At 47.4% G+C, this 12,953-nt stretch overlaps 2 protein-coding genes across 11 annotated transcripts in view; one reads left to right on the top strand and one right to left on the bottom strand.

Annotated features, from left to right (window-relative positions):
- Positions 1 to 42: 42 nt before the first annotated feature.
- ddx10 (DEAD (Asp-Glu-Ala-Asp) box polypeptide 10) lies at positions 43 to 3,699 on the bottom strand. Its single transcript, XM_061780084.1, has 2 exons — positions 2,226 to 3,699; positions 43 to 1,280 (listed from the first exon to the last, which is right to left on the bottom strand). The coding sequence occupies exons 1-2, from the start codon at positions 3,522 to 3,524 to the stop codon at positions 219 to 221; spliced, it is 2,361 nt and encodes a 786-aa protein (XP_061636068.1). The 5' UTR covers positions 3,525 to 3,699; the 3' UTR covers positions 43 to 218.
- An 829-nt stretch (positions 3,700 to 4,528) lies between these two features.
- szt2 (SZT2 subunit of KICSTOR complex) overlaps positions 4,529 to 12,953 on the top strand; it is a 59,290-nt gene continuing 50,865 nt past the window's right edge. For 8 of the 10 annotated variants that reach the window (XM_061779961.1, XM_061779966.1, XM_061779963.1 and 5 more), the window contains exons 1-5: positions 4,529 to 4,697; positions 5,446 to 5,571; positions 5,639 to 5,809; positions 10,315 to 10,485; positions 10,557 to 10,706. In XM_061779961.1, coding sequence (XP_061635945.1) covers positions 4,674 to 4,697; positions 5,446 to 5,571; positions 5,639 to 5,809; positions 10,315 to 10,485; positions 10,557 to 10,706 — 642 coding nt within the window. In that variant the 5' untranslated portion in view covers positions 4,529 to 4,673. Of the gene's footprint in view, positions 4,698 to 5,445; positions 5,572 to 5,638; positions 5,810 to 10,314; positions 10,486 to 10,556; positions 10,707 to 12,953 lie in introns of those variants that run through there. The other 2 variants (XM_061779964.1, XM_061779970.1) reach the window with 2 other exon arrangements.

Genomic DNA, 12,953 nt, shown 5'->3' with positions numbered 1-12,953 from the left:
TGTGGAGCAAAAAAAAAAGGAAACACACGCACGCAATACAAATGATTTCATAACAGAATAACTTTATATCCAAGTCAGAATATCACGATGAATGTACACTTATGAAAGAGGACATCATTAAAGTGGGACGAGAGACGATATGACAACGCGATAACGGTTAAAGGAAGCAAAAGCGCTCTCCCCCAAAATGGACGCCAGCGGGCTGCGACTTGTCGGCTTCACGTGCGTCCCGACAGCAGCTGCAAGACCAGTTCCTCGTCCTCGACCAGCGACAGTCCCGTGTCCAGCGCCACGTGTTCCTCCTCCTGCCGCCTTGCCTTCTTCCTCCACCTCCTCCCCGGTGCCTCCTCTTCCTCACCGCCGCTGTAGCTGCGTTTAGCGGGGCGATCTTCATCCCGCTCCCGCTCCTCCTCCTCGTCGTCGGGGTCCGGCAGCGTGTCGGGGTCGAACTCTTCCTCGCCGTCGGTGGCCAGGTACGCCACCGCCTCGTCCGACTCGGCTCCGTGCTGCTTGCCGGCCTCCCTCCTGGCAGCTTTGGCCTTCAGCCTCTTCTCGCGGTGTTTGGCCTTCACCTTGCGGCTGTACTCCTGCTTGTCAAACTCCCGGTCCTCCCTCCTCAGCCGCTCCTTGGCCTTTTCCACGTCGATCCCCGACACTTCCTCCTCCTCGTCCTCGCCTTCCCGCTGCGGTGCATTGCGGCCGGCGGCCGACCGCTGCACGGGAGGCCACACCTGCGTGGCTTGTCCTTCCTCGGTGAAGGACACTTTGGTGTTGACTCTGAAGTTCCTCTTGAGGACCTTCTTGGCCTCTTTAAACTTGGTCATCTTTTGGATTTTCTTCTTGCCTGATTCATCCATCTGCTTCTGGTGTCCTTCCTCCGGACTGAACACATACTTTCGCTTGAGCGTCAGGAAGTCGACGTCTCCCAGGTCGTCGTCGTCCCGACCCTCGTCATCATCAGACTCTTCCCGGAGGGGAACATCTCCTCTCAGCTGGGTTTTGAAGCCGCTCAGTTCCTCCTCTTCCTCAGACATCTTCTCCGCTCCCTGCGCCTGAGCTTTGTTGAGGAAGCGCACCCGCGGCGCCACCGCCAGGCCCAAGGACAGCGCGTACTCGTGCAGCCGGAGCTCGAAGACGTCGAACACGTCCTTGTTCCTCATCAGGTAGACGGAGCGCAGGTAGGAGACGAAGCAACGCTGCGCCCGCTCCTTCTGCTGCTGCTCCTGAGCCAGGAAGGCCTGCAGCTTCTGCTGAACATTTTGGAGCTTCTCTGGATTCACCTGTAAGCGAGCAACAAATCACAACAGGAACTTAAGACGCTCAGAAAGAAAACAAGGCGTTTTCTAATTTGCTGCCTCAACGGGCTGCGGAGGAAATTCTAACACAAAGTAAACAGTAAGTTTTCTAGTTTGTTCCCGGGCGTAACGCGTAACTGGGAAGAAATCCAAAGAAGGGATAAACAGTAAGAAGGAAATGGTCTCGGTTGCTGCCTAAACGGGATGCAAAAGGAATGAAGACAGGAAGTAAACCGTGTTTCGTAGTTTTTTTGCGAAACTTGCTGCGGAATAAATCGAAAACAGGTAGTAAACATGAGGGTTTTGTAATTTGCCACCACACTGGATTGCAGAATAAATTGAAACAGTCAACAGTCTTTGCTGCCTAAATCAGCTGCAGAAGACATTCTAACAGAAGCTAAACCGTACGTTTTCTAGTTTTCTGCAGAAGAAATCCAAAGCAGAAGGCAGACATGAAGTTTTTGAGTTTGTGGCCCCAAAGGGCTGCAGATGGAATGATCGAAACGTTTTCTTATTTTCTGCCGAACGGCGCTGAAGAAGAAATCCAAAGAAAGAACAAACAGGAAGTGTTGTAGTGGTTGCTAAACACGAAATGCAACTACACAGTAACAAGGAAACGTTCAAGTTTGCTGCCTAAACGGGATGCGGAACCAATCAAAACAGGAAGTCAATGGTCTGTTTTGTAGTTTGCTGCTGAACGGGCTGCGGGAGAAATCGGAAACGGAGAGGAAACTATGTTTTGGAGTCTGCTGCCAAAATGGATTGCAGAAGAAGTTCAAACAGTCGACAGTAAGTTTTGTCGCTTGCTGCCTTAATTGTTAAAAGGTTTGCAGTCGCTGCAGAAGCATTTGAAACATTTCGAATTTGCTCAATAAACGGGGCATCGTCAACCGCCGAAGAAAAGGCAAGGAGAGGACCAGGAGGACCCACCTGGATCTTGTCGACGGGCACCTTCTTCTCCCGCAGCCTGGCAATCATGCCCTTCTCCTCGGAGGGCAGCAGCAGCAGCAGGGCCTCGCCGCCCTCCTTGTAGCGTGCCGTGCGGCCCACCCTGTGGATGTAGGTGTCGGCGTCCTCGGGGCAGTCGTACTGCAGAACCCAGTTGACGGCGGGGAAGTCCAGGCCCCTGGCGGCCACGTCCGTGGCGAAGAGCACGGCGTTCTTCTTGCGCAGGAAGTCGTCGTAGACCTCCACCCGCTTCATCTGCCGCTGCTTGCCGTGCAGCGCCAGCACGGGGACGCCCGGCCGGAGGCGGCAGAAGATGCGGAACAGGTACTGCACCTCCTTGCAGCAGGCGAAGAACACCAAAATCTTCTTCTTCAGGTGGCTTCGGATGAAGGAGAAGAGCACGTTGACCTTGTCGTGGAGCTCGCACACCACGTAGCTCTGCTCCAGCGTGGCCGGCGTGCTGAACTTGGCCTTCTCGTGCACCCACACGTACTCGGGCTCCTTGAGGCTGAGGCGGGCCAGGTCTTTGACCGACTTGGTCTGCGTGGCGGAGAACAGCAGCGTCTGGCGGCTCTCGGGGAGGTTCTCCACAATGGCGTCGAGCGTGTCGGCGAAGCCCATGTCCAGGATTCGGTCGGCTTCGTCCAGCACCAGCACGCGCAGGTCAGTGGCGTGGAAGGCGGCCGTTTCGTCCATGTGCTGCAGCAGCCGGCCCGGGGTGCAGATGACGATGTTGGTGCGGCGGATCTTCTCCGACTCGCCCTTCAGTTCCTTGCCGCCGATGATGAGCCCCGCCGAGAAGTCGTGGTTCTTGCCCACCTTGCGGAGCACCTCGAAGGTCTGGTAGGCGAGCTCCCTGGTCGGGGAGATGATGAGGGCGCCCAGGCCGTCCACGGAGCTCCACTGCTGGCGGTACAGACACTCCAGCACCGGGATGAGGAAGGCTAAAGTCTTTCCCGAGCCGGTCTTGGCGGCCCCCAGCACGTCCTTTCCCTGCAAGGCCAAGCCGACCGTCTGCCTCTGGATCTCGGTGGGCAGCCTGTACTGACACTCCTGCAGCCCTAACAAGGTCTTCTTGGAAATGGGGAAGTCGGAGAACTTGACGACTTCCCTGGTGTCGATGTCGGCGTACTTGCTCACCAGCCGCTTGATGTTCTCTCGCTCGACCTGCCACTCTGGCTTCTTCGTCTGGCGCCGTTCACGCTTGACGCGAGCTTTCTTCACGTTGTATTTCTTCTTCCATTTTTCGAAGTCTTTGATGGGATCCGACGTGTTTGCCATGCCGACGACTTTTTTATGTTTTTATTTTGTACTTCTTTTTGTAATCTTAAAACATGGAGAGCAGCAGACAAGACAGCCAAACGCGCTCCGGTTGACGGATGTGTCGGTCAGCGTGGAGCAAACGGCGCCTTGTGATGACGCCATCACCGAGCGCCGTCGTAGTCGAGGTCTTCAATTTTTTAATCATGTTTTTTTCCCCCCCGTTAATATTATGATATGGATACTGCCCCTGTTAAGTTAAAATTTAATGAAATGTTATTGTTGCCATGTTTGTATTATTTTATTGCCATTGTATTGTTAATAAATCAATTTGAAAAAAAACAAAAATCTTTCTTCTTCTTCCTTTTTAACGATGGTTTGCAAAATGTGATAATGCTTTAGCGCCACTCAAGGATCTTTCATCATTACTGCGTCAGTTTAAAATTAGCGTATTGCATTCGCTTGGATAAAAAAACCCTGTTTTTCGGAGTATTTTTTGAGGGCTTTGTTTTTCTGATTATTTTTTTTAAATTAGTCACTATTTTTTTTAATTAGTCCAAAAGGCAGGTGGAAAAAAATTAGTCCGAAAAACAGAAAAAAATAGTCAGAAAAACAGGTGGGAAAAAAAATTGTCCGAAAAACTGAAAAAAATAGTCAGAAAAACAGGTGGAAATGTTTTCTGTCAGAAAAACAAAGCCCTCAAAAAATACTCAGAATAACAGGATTTTTTTTTTTTTAATCCAAGTGAATGCAATACGCTTCTGTAGTACAGTATCTTCTTTACTTGTGGTCGTTTTTTCTCTCTCACAACTTTTGTGAAAATACCCTACAAATTAAACCAGGAGGAATTTGCGCTACACTCTTGGGTATGAGGCATTCATTTGACCTGTATTTTGATATTTCCAGAAATGTTTTTGTATTGATTTGTTCACTGCTTTTTATTTTTTTATTCGGCCGAAGTCGTTCTCGCGACGGCTCTTCAGTTTCCACTTCGGATCGCTCGGTGGCGCCTGTGAGTTTGATAGCGCTTTTCCGACCGCCATTATTGAACGCGAAGAAGACGCGTCCGGAGACCAGCAGCTCCGCGACAAACAAGAATCCGCTTCGGATGAAAACAAGCTCCAAATCGATCTTCCGAGGACCGCCGACAAGCCTTATGCGACGCATGGCATGGCGGAGAGACAGGACAATGAGGTCAGTCAGCGCAGCCGAACAAAGTGGCGCGCTGTTGTTCCATTGCACTCGCGGTTGCTCCCGTCGAGCGCCATCAAGCCAAATCCGAGCAAGTGGACTTGTTGAGCGTCACATTGTGACACTTTCAACACCAACTTGTGCTTTAAGGCTGCCACCTGACGGCTTGCTGTTCGTTGGTGAAGTCATGTTTGCTGTTGTCTTTGTCGTTGATGTTGTTCTTGACATTCATGAACATCCAAATGGAGTCGGGTTCAAAACCCGGTGACATCACGCCATTGCCTCAATTGACCTCAAATTCAAACTTCAAACTTGCAGTACAGCACCGCTCAAAGGGACGACGACTACTCCACTGTTAACACCCTCAGCGACGACTCCTAGCTGCCGCACTCAACTACAGTAGAATACTAACTACACCCTCAACTAGCTGCACTGAACACTCAAAACAACTACAGTGCAACCTCGGTTCACGAACAATTCGCGTCGAAGTTGGTGCTTCGGGAAACAACAAAAAAGGGTTGCCAGCTCGGTTGGTATCAGGAGAAATAAAGCTAACCATACAAGGGGGAACTAAACAAAGCACTAAACACGTTTTGAATAATCCTAGTTGCTTTTTCTACAGGCAAAGGGGGTGAGAATAGATGAAAATCAGGAATGGGATTTTTGTGGGAAAAAAGTCTCAAATGTGATTTTAAGGACATTTGGTCGCGCTCCAGTTGTGAGCAGTGAATTCTGTGCTTGCGTGGTCCAGGTGGAGGAGGCCAAGCACATCTACCTGCTGATGAAGGAGGAGTACCGCATCTCCAGGAACGTGCGTCTGGCCTGGTTTCTGGGCAAACTCAACCAAGTCATCTGGCCCGCGTCCGAGCGGGAGCTGGTGAGTTCCTCGAGCTCGCCGTTTGCGTTCCAACAATAAGGCGGCCGATCGGAATCCTCCCTTGCAGCTCAACTCCGGCAACGAGTTGGATTTGCTGAGCGTTTTACCCAAAAGATGGCAGCAGGACACCAACGCCGCCCAGCCGTCCATGTTGATGCCGTCCACCCGCGCCACCTTCTTGGCACGCAGGTATCGCTTCATCATCGAGCTGGACCTCAGCCCCTCCACAGGAATTGTGGTGAGTTTTACTCCGGTCGGCCAATACTGCACTTTTGTCTACTAACTACACACTATCGCACCCTTAACTACTACACACTCATCGGCTGCTACACCCGTAACCACTACACTTAGACAACATGGCGCCTACCCGTGCGGACGCCTCGGTTACGCGTTCTCTAGTATTGTTTTTGTTTTTGTGTTTTTCGTTCGTCTTTGAAGACATTACGTGACTCACTTACACAAGGAAAGAACTATCTTAACTATCACGGAGTCTACCCCGGACTTTCTTTCACCAACTTTCGCAAATCCGCTCAGTTTTTTCCCTCTGTTACTCACCGGAACAACGACCGCGGTCTTTGGCGCATGGAGGCGGAGGCGGCGGCACAGAGGGAAGCGAGCCGGAATCCAAGTGAAGCTCCGCAAGAGAGGATACAGATTGGCGTTCCCGTCGATTCCACCTCGCGAATCTACACGCCCTACCCAACAAAATGGACGAGCTTCATCTTCTGATAAAGACCAGTAAAGACTTCGGACGTTCCGCCCCCCTGTGCTTCACGGAGACTTGGCTTTGTGAGGCTGCACCAGAGGGCAGCGTCATGCTTCCCAGCTTCTATCTTCACTGGGAGAACCGTGACATGGAATCATTGGGGAAAACAAAAGGCGGCGGGATATGCTTCTATAGCAACAAAAAATGGTGTACGGACGTCAAGGAGATCAGCACACACTGCAGCCCGCGTTTGGAGTCGCTGTTTTTGAACTGTAAGCCATTCTACTCGCCTCGTGAGTTCGCATCATTCATTATCCCCGGTGTGTACATTCCGCCTCAAGCTAACGCGAACGCCGCACTGCTAATGCTCGCCGAACAAGTAAACGAAATTGAAAAAAACACCACCCGGACTCACCCCTCATTATTCTCGGGGACTTTAACGAAGCTAAACTCAACCACAAACTCCCTAAATACAAGCAGCACATCGACTGTCCCACCAGGGAAAATAACATTTGAGACCACTGCCATAGTACGCTAAATAATGCATACCGTGCTATACCTCGTGCATCACTGGGCTCGTCTGATCACTATTTAATTCACTTAATACCAACATACAGGCAAGGACTTAAAAAAAAAGTGGAGTGTCTTTGAAAATTCAGCTGGCAGCCTGGATGAATATACGGACACTGTCACATCCTATATTAGTTTCTGTGACGATGTGTGTGTACCAACAGAGTCATTTCGCACATTCAATAACAACAAGCCGTGGTTCACTGGCAAACTTAAGCAACTTCGCCAAGCTAAGGAGGACGGGTATCAAAGCGGGGACAGGACCCTGTATAATCGCGCTAGAAACCAGCTGACTAAAGAAATTAACATTGCAAAGAGGAACTATGCAGCAAAGTTGGAAAAACAGTTTAGCGCTAACGACTCTAAATCAGTCTGGCATGCGTTCCAATCGCTAATTATTACAATTACAAGCGACGATCCGCCCCAAGCTGAGAACAATAGTAGACTAGCAGACGACTGGAACACCTTCTACTGCAGATTTGAAAAGGACACTTTCACACCCCACACCCACCCAGCCGCACCGCCGACCACAATCACACCTCTGACTTCTGCGTTGACCATCCACGAACAGGATGTGGGACGCATCTTCAAACAACAAAAGATTAACAAAGCGGCAGGCCTAGACCATGTGTCCTCATCCTGCTTCAAAGTCTGCGCGGACCAGCTCGCTCCAGTCTTCACTCAGATCTTCAAGAGATCTCTGGAACTGTGCGAAGTACCATCGTGTTTCAAACGCTCCACCATCATTCCAGTCCCCAAGAAACCTACAATCTCGGGTCTAAATGACTACAGGCCTGTCACCTTGACATCTGTGGTCATGAAGTCCTTTGACCGTCTCGTGCTGGACCACCTCAAGAGCGTCACTGGTCCCCTGCTGGACCCCCTGCAGTTTGCCTACCGAGCGAACAGGTCTGTGGATGATGCAGTCAACATTGGACTGCACTTCATCCTAGAACACCTCGACGGTGCGGGGACCTACGCGAGGATCCCGTTCGTGGACTTCAGCTCTGCGTTCGACACCATCATCCCTAACTCCTCTCCTGCCATCTGCCAGTGGATTTACAGCTTCCTGACGGGCAGAACACAGCAGGTGAGGTTGGGGGAGGCCACCTCATCCACACGCAGCATCAGCACTGTCCTCTCTCCGCTGCTCTTCTCTCTCTATACGAACGACTGCACCTTAACACACCCGGCTGTCAAACTCCTGAAGTTGACAGATGACACCACTGTCATCGGCCTCATCAAGGACAGTGACGAATCTGCATATCGACAGGAAGCGGAGCGGCTGGAGCTGCGGTGTGGCCGACGCAACCTGGAGCTGAACACGGTCAAGACTGTAGGGATGTCTGACTGTCCAGCTGCCTTGTGTCAACTGTCAAGACCTTGAAGTTCCTGGGAATTACAGTCTCTCATGACCTGACGTGGGAGTTCAACACCAACTCCATCCTCAAAAAGGCCCAGTAGAGGATGTACTTCCTGCGGCTTCCGAGGAAGCACGGCCTGCCACAGGAGCTGCTGAGGCAGTTCTACACAGCGGTCATCGAATCAGTCGTGCGTTCTTCCATCACAGTCTGGTTTGGTGCTGCTACAAAAATGGACAAACTCCGACTGCGACGGACAATCCAAACTGCTGAAAGGATTGTCGGTACCCCCCTACCCACCCTCGAGGACTTGCACGCTGTCAGAACTAAGACAAGAGCGTGGAAAATCCTCTCCGCATCCCGGTCACCGGCTCTTCCGGCTCCTTCCCTCAGGTAGGCGCCACCGATCAATGCAAACTAGAACTAGTAGACATTCCAACAGCTTCTTCCCTCTTGCCATCAACTTCTTAAACACCTAACCTACAATTCCATTGCAACATGCTGCCGATTGTTTTGTCTTGAGTTTGTTGTCACATTTCTGTGGGGCCAATTATACATTACTCGTGCACTCACTGTAGTTGTCTCGCCACGCTGCATTATTTGCATATCTGTTGTTGACCAATACTGGCCACTCATGCCAGAGTAGCATCTGCTCCATTTGCACACTGACTGAGGAGTATCTGCAACATTTGCACAATCGACATTGTCCCAGATTATTGCGCTACTAGTCACTTTAGACTGCATACATTCCTTGAAGTCTCGGCGCCCTTTGCACAATGGTCATTGGACCGGAGTATTGCAATATTAGTCATTCTAATTGACTAATTAGACTCTGCATCTTTTAGCACAATTGTCCAAATTTTTTTTTTACCGGCATTACTAGATTACTAGCAACCTTTTATTGCTCAGTGACTTTTTTTTTTTTTAAAATGTTTTTTTATTAATTTTACTTAATGTCTTTATGTCTCCAAAGTGTTCTGTCACTTGACTGTGTTGTCGTACTCGAGCGGCTCCAACTACCGGAGACAAATTCCTTGTGTGTTTTTTGGACATACTTGGCAAATTAAGATGATTCTGATTCTGACTTGGGCTGCACGAGTTTTTGTTTGAGCATCGTCATCGCAATGTACGTGTGTGCAATTGACGCTGCGATGTTGGTGTCCTGTAATATACAGTGAATCAACTGTAACATTAAAAATGACCAGCAGAGGGACCTGTTTGGACATGCTCAAAAGATGAAAAGATTATACACTTGCTGCTTTTCCCATTTCGCTCCTCAGAATAAAACTAGGCAGTGCGCGAGGTGCATTCAGGGACACTGCGTAAATGGGTGTGAATATGTTCTTTTCTAATACGGTACATAATTGTAGAAATGGATTACTAGGAAAATTATTTGTGTCAGAATGCTTTAGTTAAAACACTGTACAATCACACTGATAATATGGAATTTGTTTTGTAATAAAAGAGTAGATATGTTATTTTGTTAATATAGTCAACAAGAGCTGTGAGGAAGGCAGAGTTATAAATGTCCTTTCACCATCGTTTCTGTCATACTGTGTTGCACATTAAGGACAAATGTCCTGTTTTTGTTTTAATTCCCCATTTTAAAAAAAAGACCGAGAAAGTTTTTCCCATGTTTTTGAGATTGTAGGGTGAAAGCTGCTGCTGGCTACTAGTGTGGACTGAATGGCTGGCAACATTGGGGAAGTGAAATGCCAGTTTGGAGGGGAATCGCTCATCAGCAATGTACTGGGGGGGGAAAAGAACAACTGTGAACTAGTTTGTTTTTGGACAGGTGAACTTCGTTCAACATTTTGAATGATGAACGATGAACTGAACAAGTTCATTTTTTGGAACAATGAACTGAACTTTGAACTAACCAGCGCTTCCACAACTAACTACACGTTCAACTACTATGTTCTCAAATCCAACCGACAGCACACCGTCAGCTGCTACATGCTTAACTACTACAACACCCTCAACAACTGAGTACACCCTCTCCACTACTAAACAGAGAGAGTTTTCGTAACATGTCTGCTTTCAATATTTTAGCAAACATTTCCCTGGCTTAGCATCAGCACGCTAATACGCTAACCTGATTCCCAGGACGACAGCACGGGCGAGCTGATTTTCGACGAGGTTTTCCACGCCTTGTCCAGATGTCTGGCGGGGCTCGCTCAACCCTTCAAGGTCCCGGGAACCGAGCAGCTCTTCACGCCAAAGATCTTCATCACCGTCCTCGTCTACTCCTCCATTTTCGGACTCACGTCCCATCAGGTCTTCCTCTTTTTTTCCATCTCCCGTACGCCGAAGCGTTTTGGTGAGCTCAGCTTGTCGGTGCGCTGCAGGTCCTGGTGCAGGGATGTCAGCTGGAGCGAACGGACCTGGGCCAGTTCCTGCATCACATCTACCAGCAGCTCAAAGCGGTGGAGAGCAACATCGCCGACGTGCTGAATCAGCAGCATGAAAGTGTAAATCAACATCCTGGGAACGGGAGAGTGAGATTAAGATTACCGCTCTTTTCTCATAATAGCACAACTTTTTGTCTTCGAAAATAATGATTTATTTTCTCATTAAGATTATGACGTTCTTTTCCTTGGAAGAATAGGATTCGTCTTGTGTGAATGACTTTTTCTCGTAAGCGTGAAACTTTTTCTGTAACATGGCGATTTTGTTCTTTGTAAGATGACATTGTTTTAACTTTTTTTCTTGAAAGAATACTGTTGCTCTAATGAGATTGCGACTTTTTTTTCTCATGAGATTGACTTTTTTCGTCATAAAATTCCGACTTTTATTCACGTAATATTACAATGTATTGTCTCGTAAGATGACCAACTTTTTCTGAAAAGATGAAAACTTTTTTTTCTAACATTGTTTTTCTCGTAAAATTGTAACTTTCTCCCCCATAAGAGGACAAATTATTCTCGTAAGATTATGAGGTTTTTTGTAATATTACAAATTTCTCATATGATACTTTTTTCCTCATAAAATACATATTACAAAAATATTTTAAAATGTTTTTTTTTTTCGCAAGACAATGACTTTTTTGCCTATAAATTTATAATGCTTTCATAAAATACATTTGTCTAATGAGAGTTTGACCTTTTTCCGCCCAATAGTGCGGCTTCTTTGTTCCTTGTGACATCCATTTTTTTTTTTCTTATAATGTTATATTTTTCTTGTATTATCACTACGAGGAAGTGTGGCTGTCACTGTTGAATATTTTTAGAATCGAGTCTCCTATTGATTGATCAAATAATTGAATAATAATCGCCCTCCCGCACTTACTTAAAAAAAAAAAAAAAGTACTTATTTTATACTAACATGCATTTTATTTTCATTTACTTCATTTACTGATGGACTTCAATCCTTCAACTGCATGTGTTGATAGTAAGGTTTGAATAAATGGTTAGCAATCGCGTTTAGCATTAGCGTGCTAGCGACGACCATTTGAGGTCAAACAACCAACACGTTATCGCCAATGCTTATAGCATACATGTCAAACTTAGGCCAGGGGGCCAAATTTGGCCCACGATGTAATTATATTTGGCCCGCAAGACCATATCAAATGTGTATTAGAGCTGGACCGCCAGTATATAGCACATGCGCCACTCGTATTCCAAATCCCAGAATGCTTTGCTAGTGTGTTGGCCCATCAGTCTCGAGCGGCGAGCACCCCTTTCCCTTTCTGTTGCAGTCGTTAGCAACTATGCTACCGGTCTCCTCGAGCAAATTTACACTTCCCCTTCCCAAAAATGGCCAAACGAAAGTTGGAAAACGGTTCAATTCCAAGACAGGTGGGAGACAGACCTTTTTGTCATGTGCGGTGCAACGCGGCTGTAACAAAGAATATAACATAATTGAATTAATGTTTTTTGTTTGTTTTTTTTTTAACGCCCTTTATCAACTCCTAGGCAGGGACTGTTAATACTTTGAAGTTTGGATTTTTATTGAAGGACATTCTTATTTTTTGGGGTTGTGTTGTTGTTGGCCTTGGAAAAACGATTTCCATCAAAAAGAAAGGTAGTTGGTGATAGACAAATAGAAGATGGTGAGACAGAAGAATTCATGTTATCAATTTAAATACAAAACGACAAACAAATACCACTGATGTCTTTTATCGCCAATTTGATTCCTCGTGTTTATAATATTAAAGTTTGTTAATTCCAGATTCAGTGTTTAAGCAAAAAGTAAGTTTGTTGTCATATGCTAAACTTTAGCGCTACATTTGTGGAGAGAAGGGAAACATGGACAGTGATTTTTCATGAAATGTTGAGTTTTGAATTTAGAATTTTGGCCCACCGTGAGTTTGAGTTTGACACCCCTGGCGTATAGAGTGTAGCGTGTAGCTGAGTTTGGTAATTGCAACGTCACTTCCGGTAGCCCTCGCGGTGGGTCCAGTCACTCCACCCCGGTGTCTCGAGGTTCGGGGAGTGCTCAATACGTGTAATAAAAACCTCATAACAGATAAACAATGCAAATATGAATTTTAACTGACCCCATAACATCTTTGTCCTCTGGCCTTTAACTACCAATCAGCTCGCTCATCGTGATGATGTGATACTGTATGTACATTACACATCAAGCAGCGTCTTAGAAATCACTTCCAGATGTGGCAAGTTTATCATTGGCTCAACTCTGTGTCCGTCTGCAGTAAACGTCAGTGTGAAACATAGGACATAGGACATAGGTTCCGGCGGTGCAAACGTGGTGCCGGGCTGATTATGATTGTTTTTTTTGGGGGG

This window comes from Phyllopteryx taeniolatus, chromosome 7, assembly GCF_024500385.1.
Source record: "Phyllopteryx taeniolatus isolate TA_2022b chromosome 7, UOR_Ptae_1.2, whole genome shotgun sequence".
Lineage (NCBI taxonomy): Eukaryota > Metazoa > Chordata > Actinopteri > Syngnathiformes > Syngnathidae > Phyllopteryx > Phyllopteryx taeniolatus.
The sequence above is the reverse complement of the archived record's forward strand: the minus strand, read 5'-3'. Positions and strand labels throughout refer to the sequence as shown.

Excerpts from the sequence above, each read along its gene's own strand:
- ddx10 (XM_061780084.1), bottom strand. The coding sequence starts at position 3,524 with ATGGCAAACACGTCGGATCCCATCAAAGACTTCGAAAAATGGAAGAAG. Across the intron at positions 1,281-2,225 it reads TGCCCGTCGACAAGATCCAG|GTGAATCCAGAGAAGCTCCA; the intron begins GTGGGTCCTCCT and ends GCTCGCTTACAG.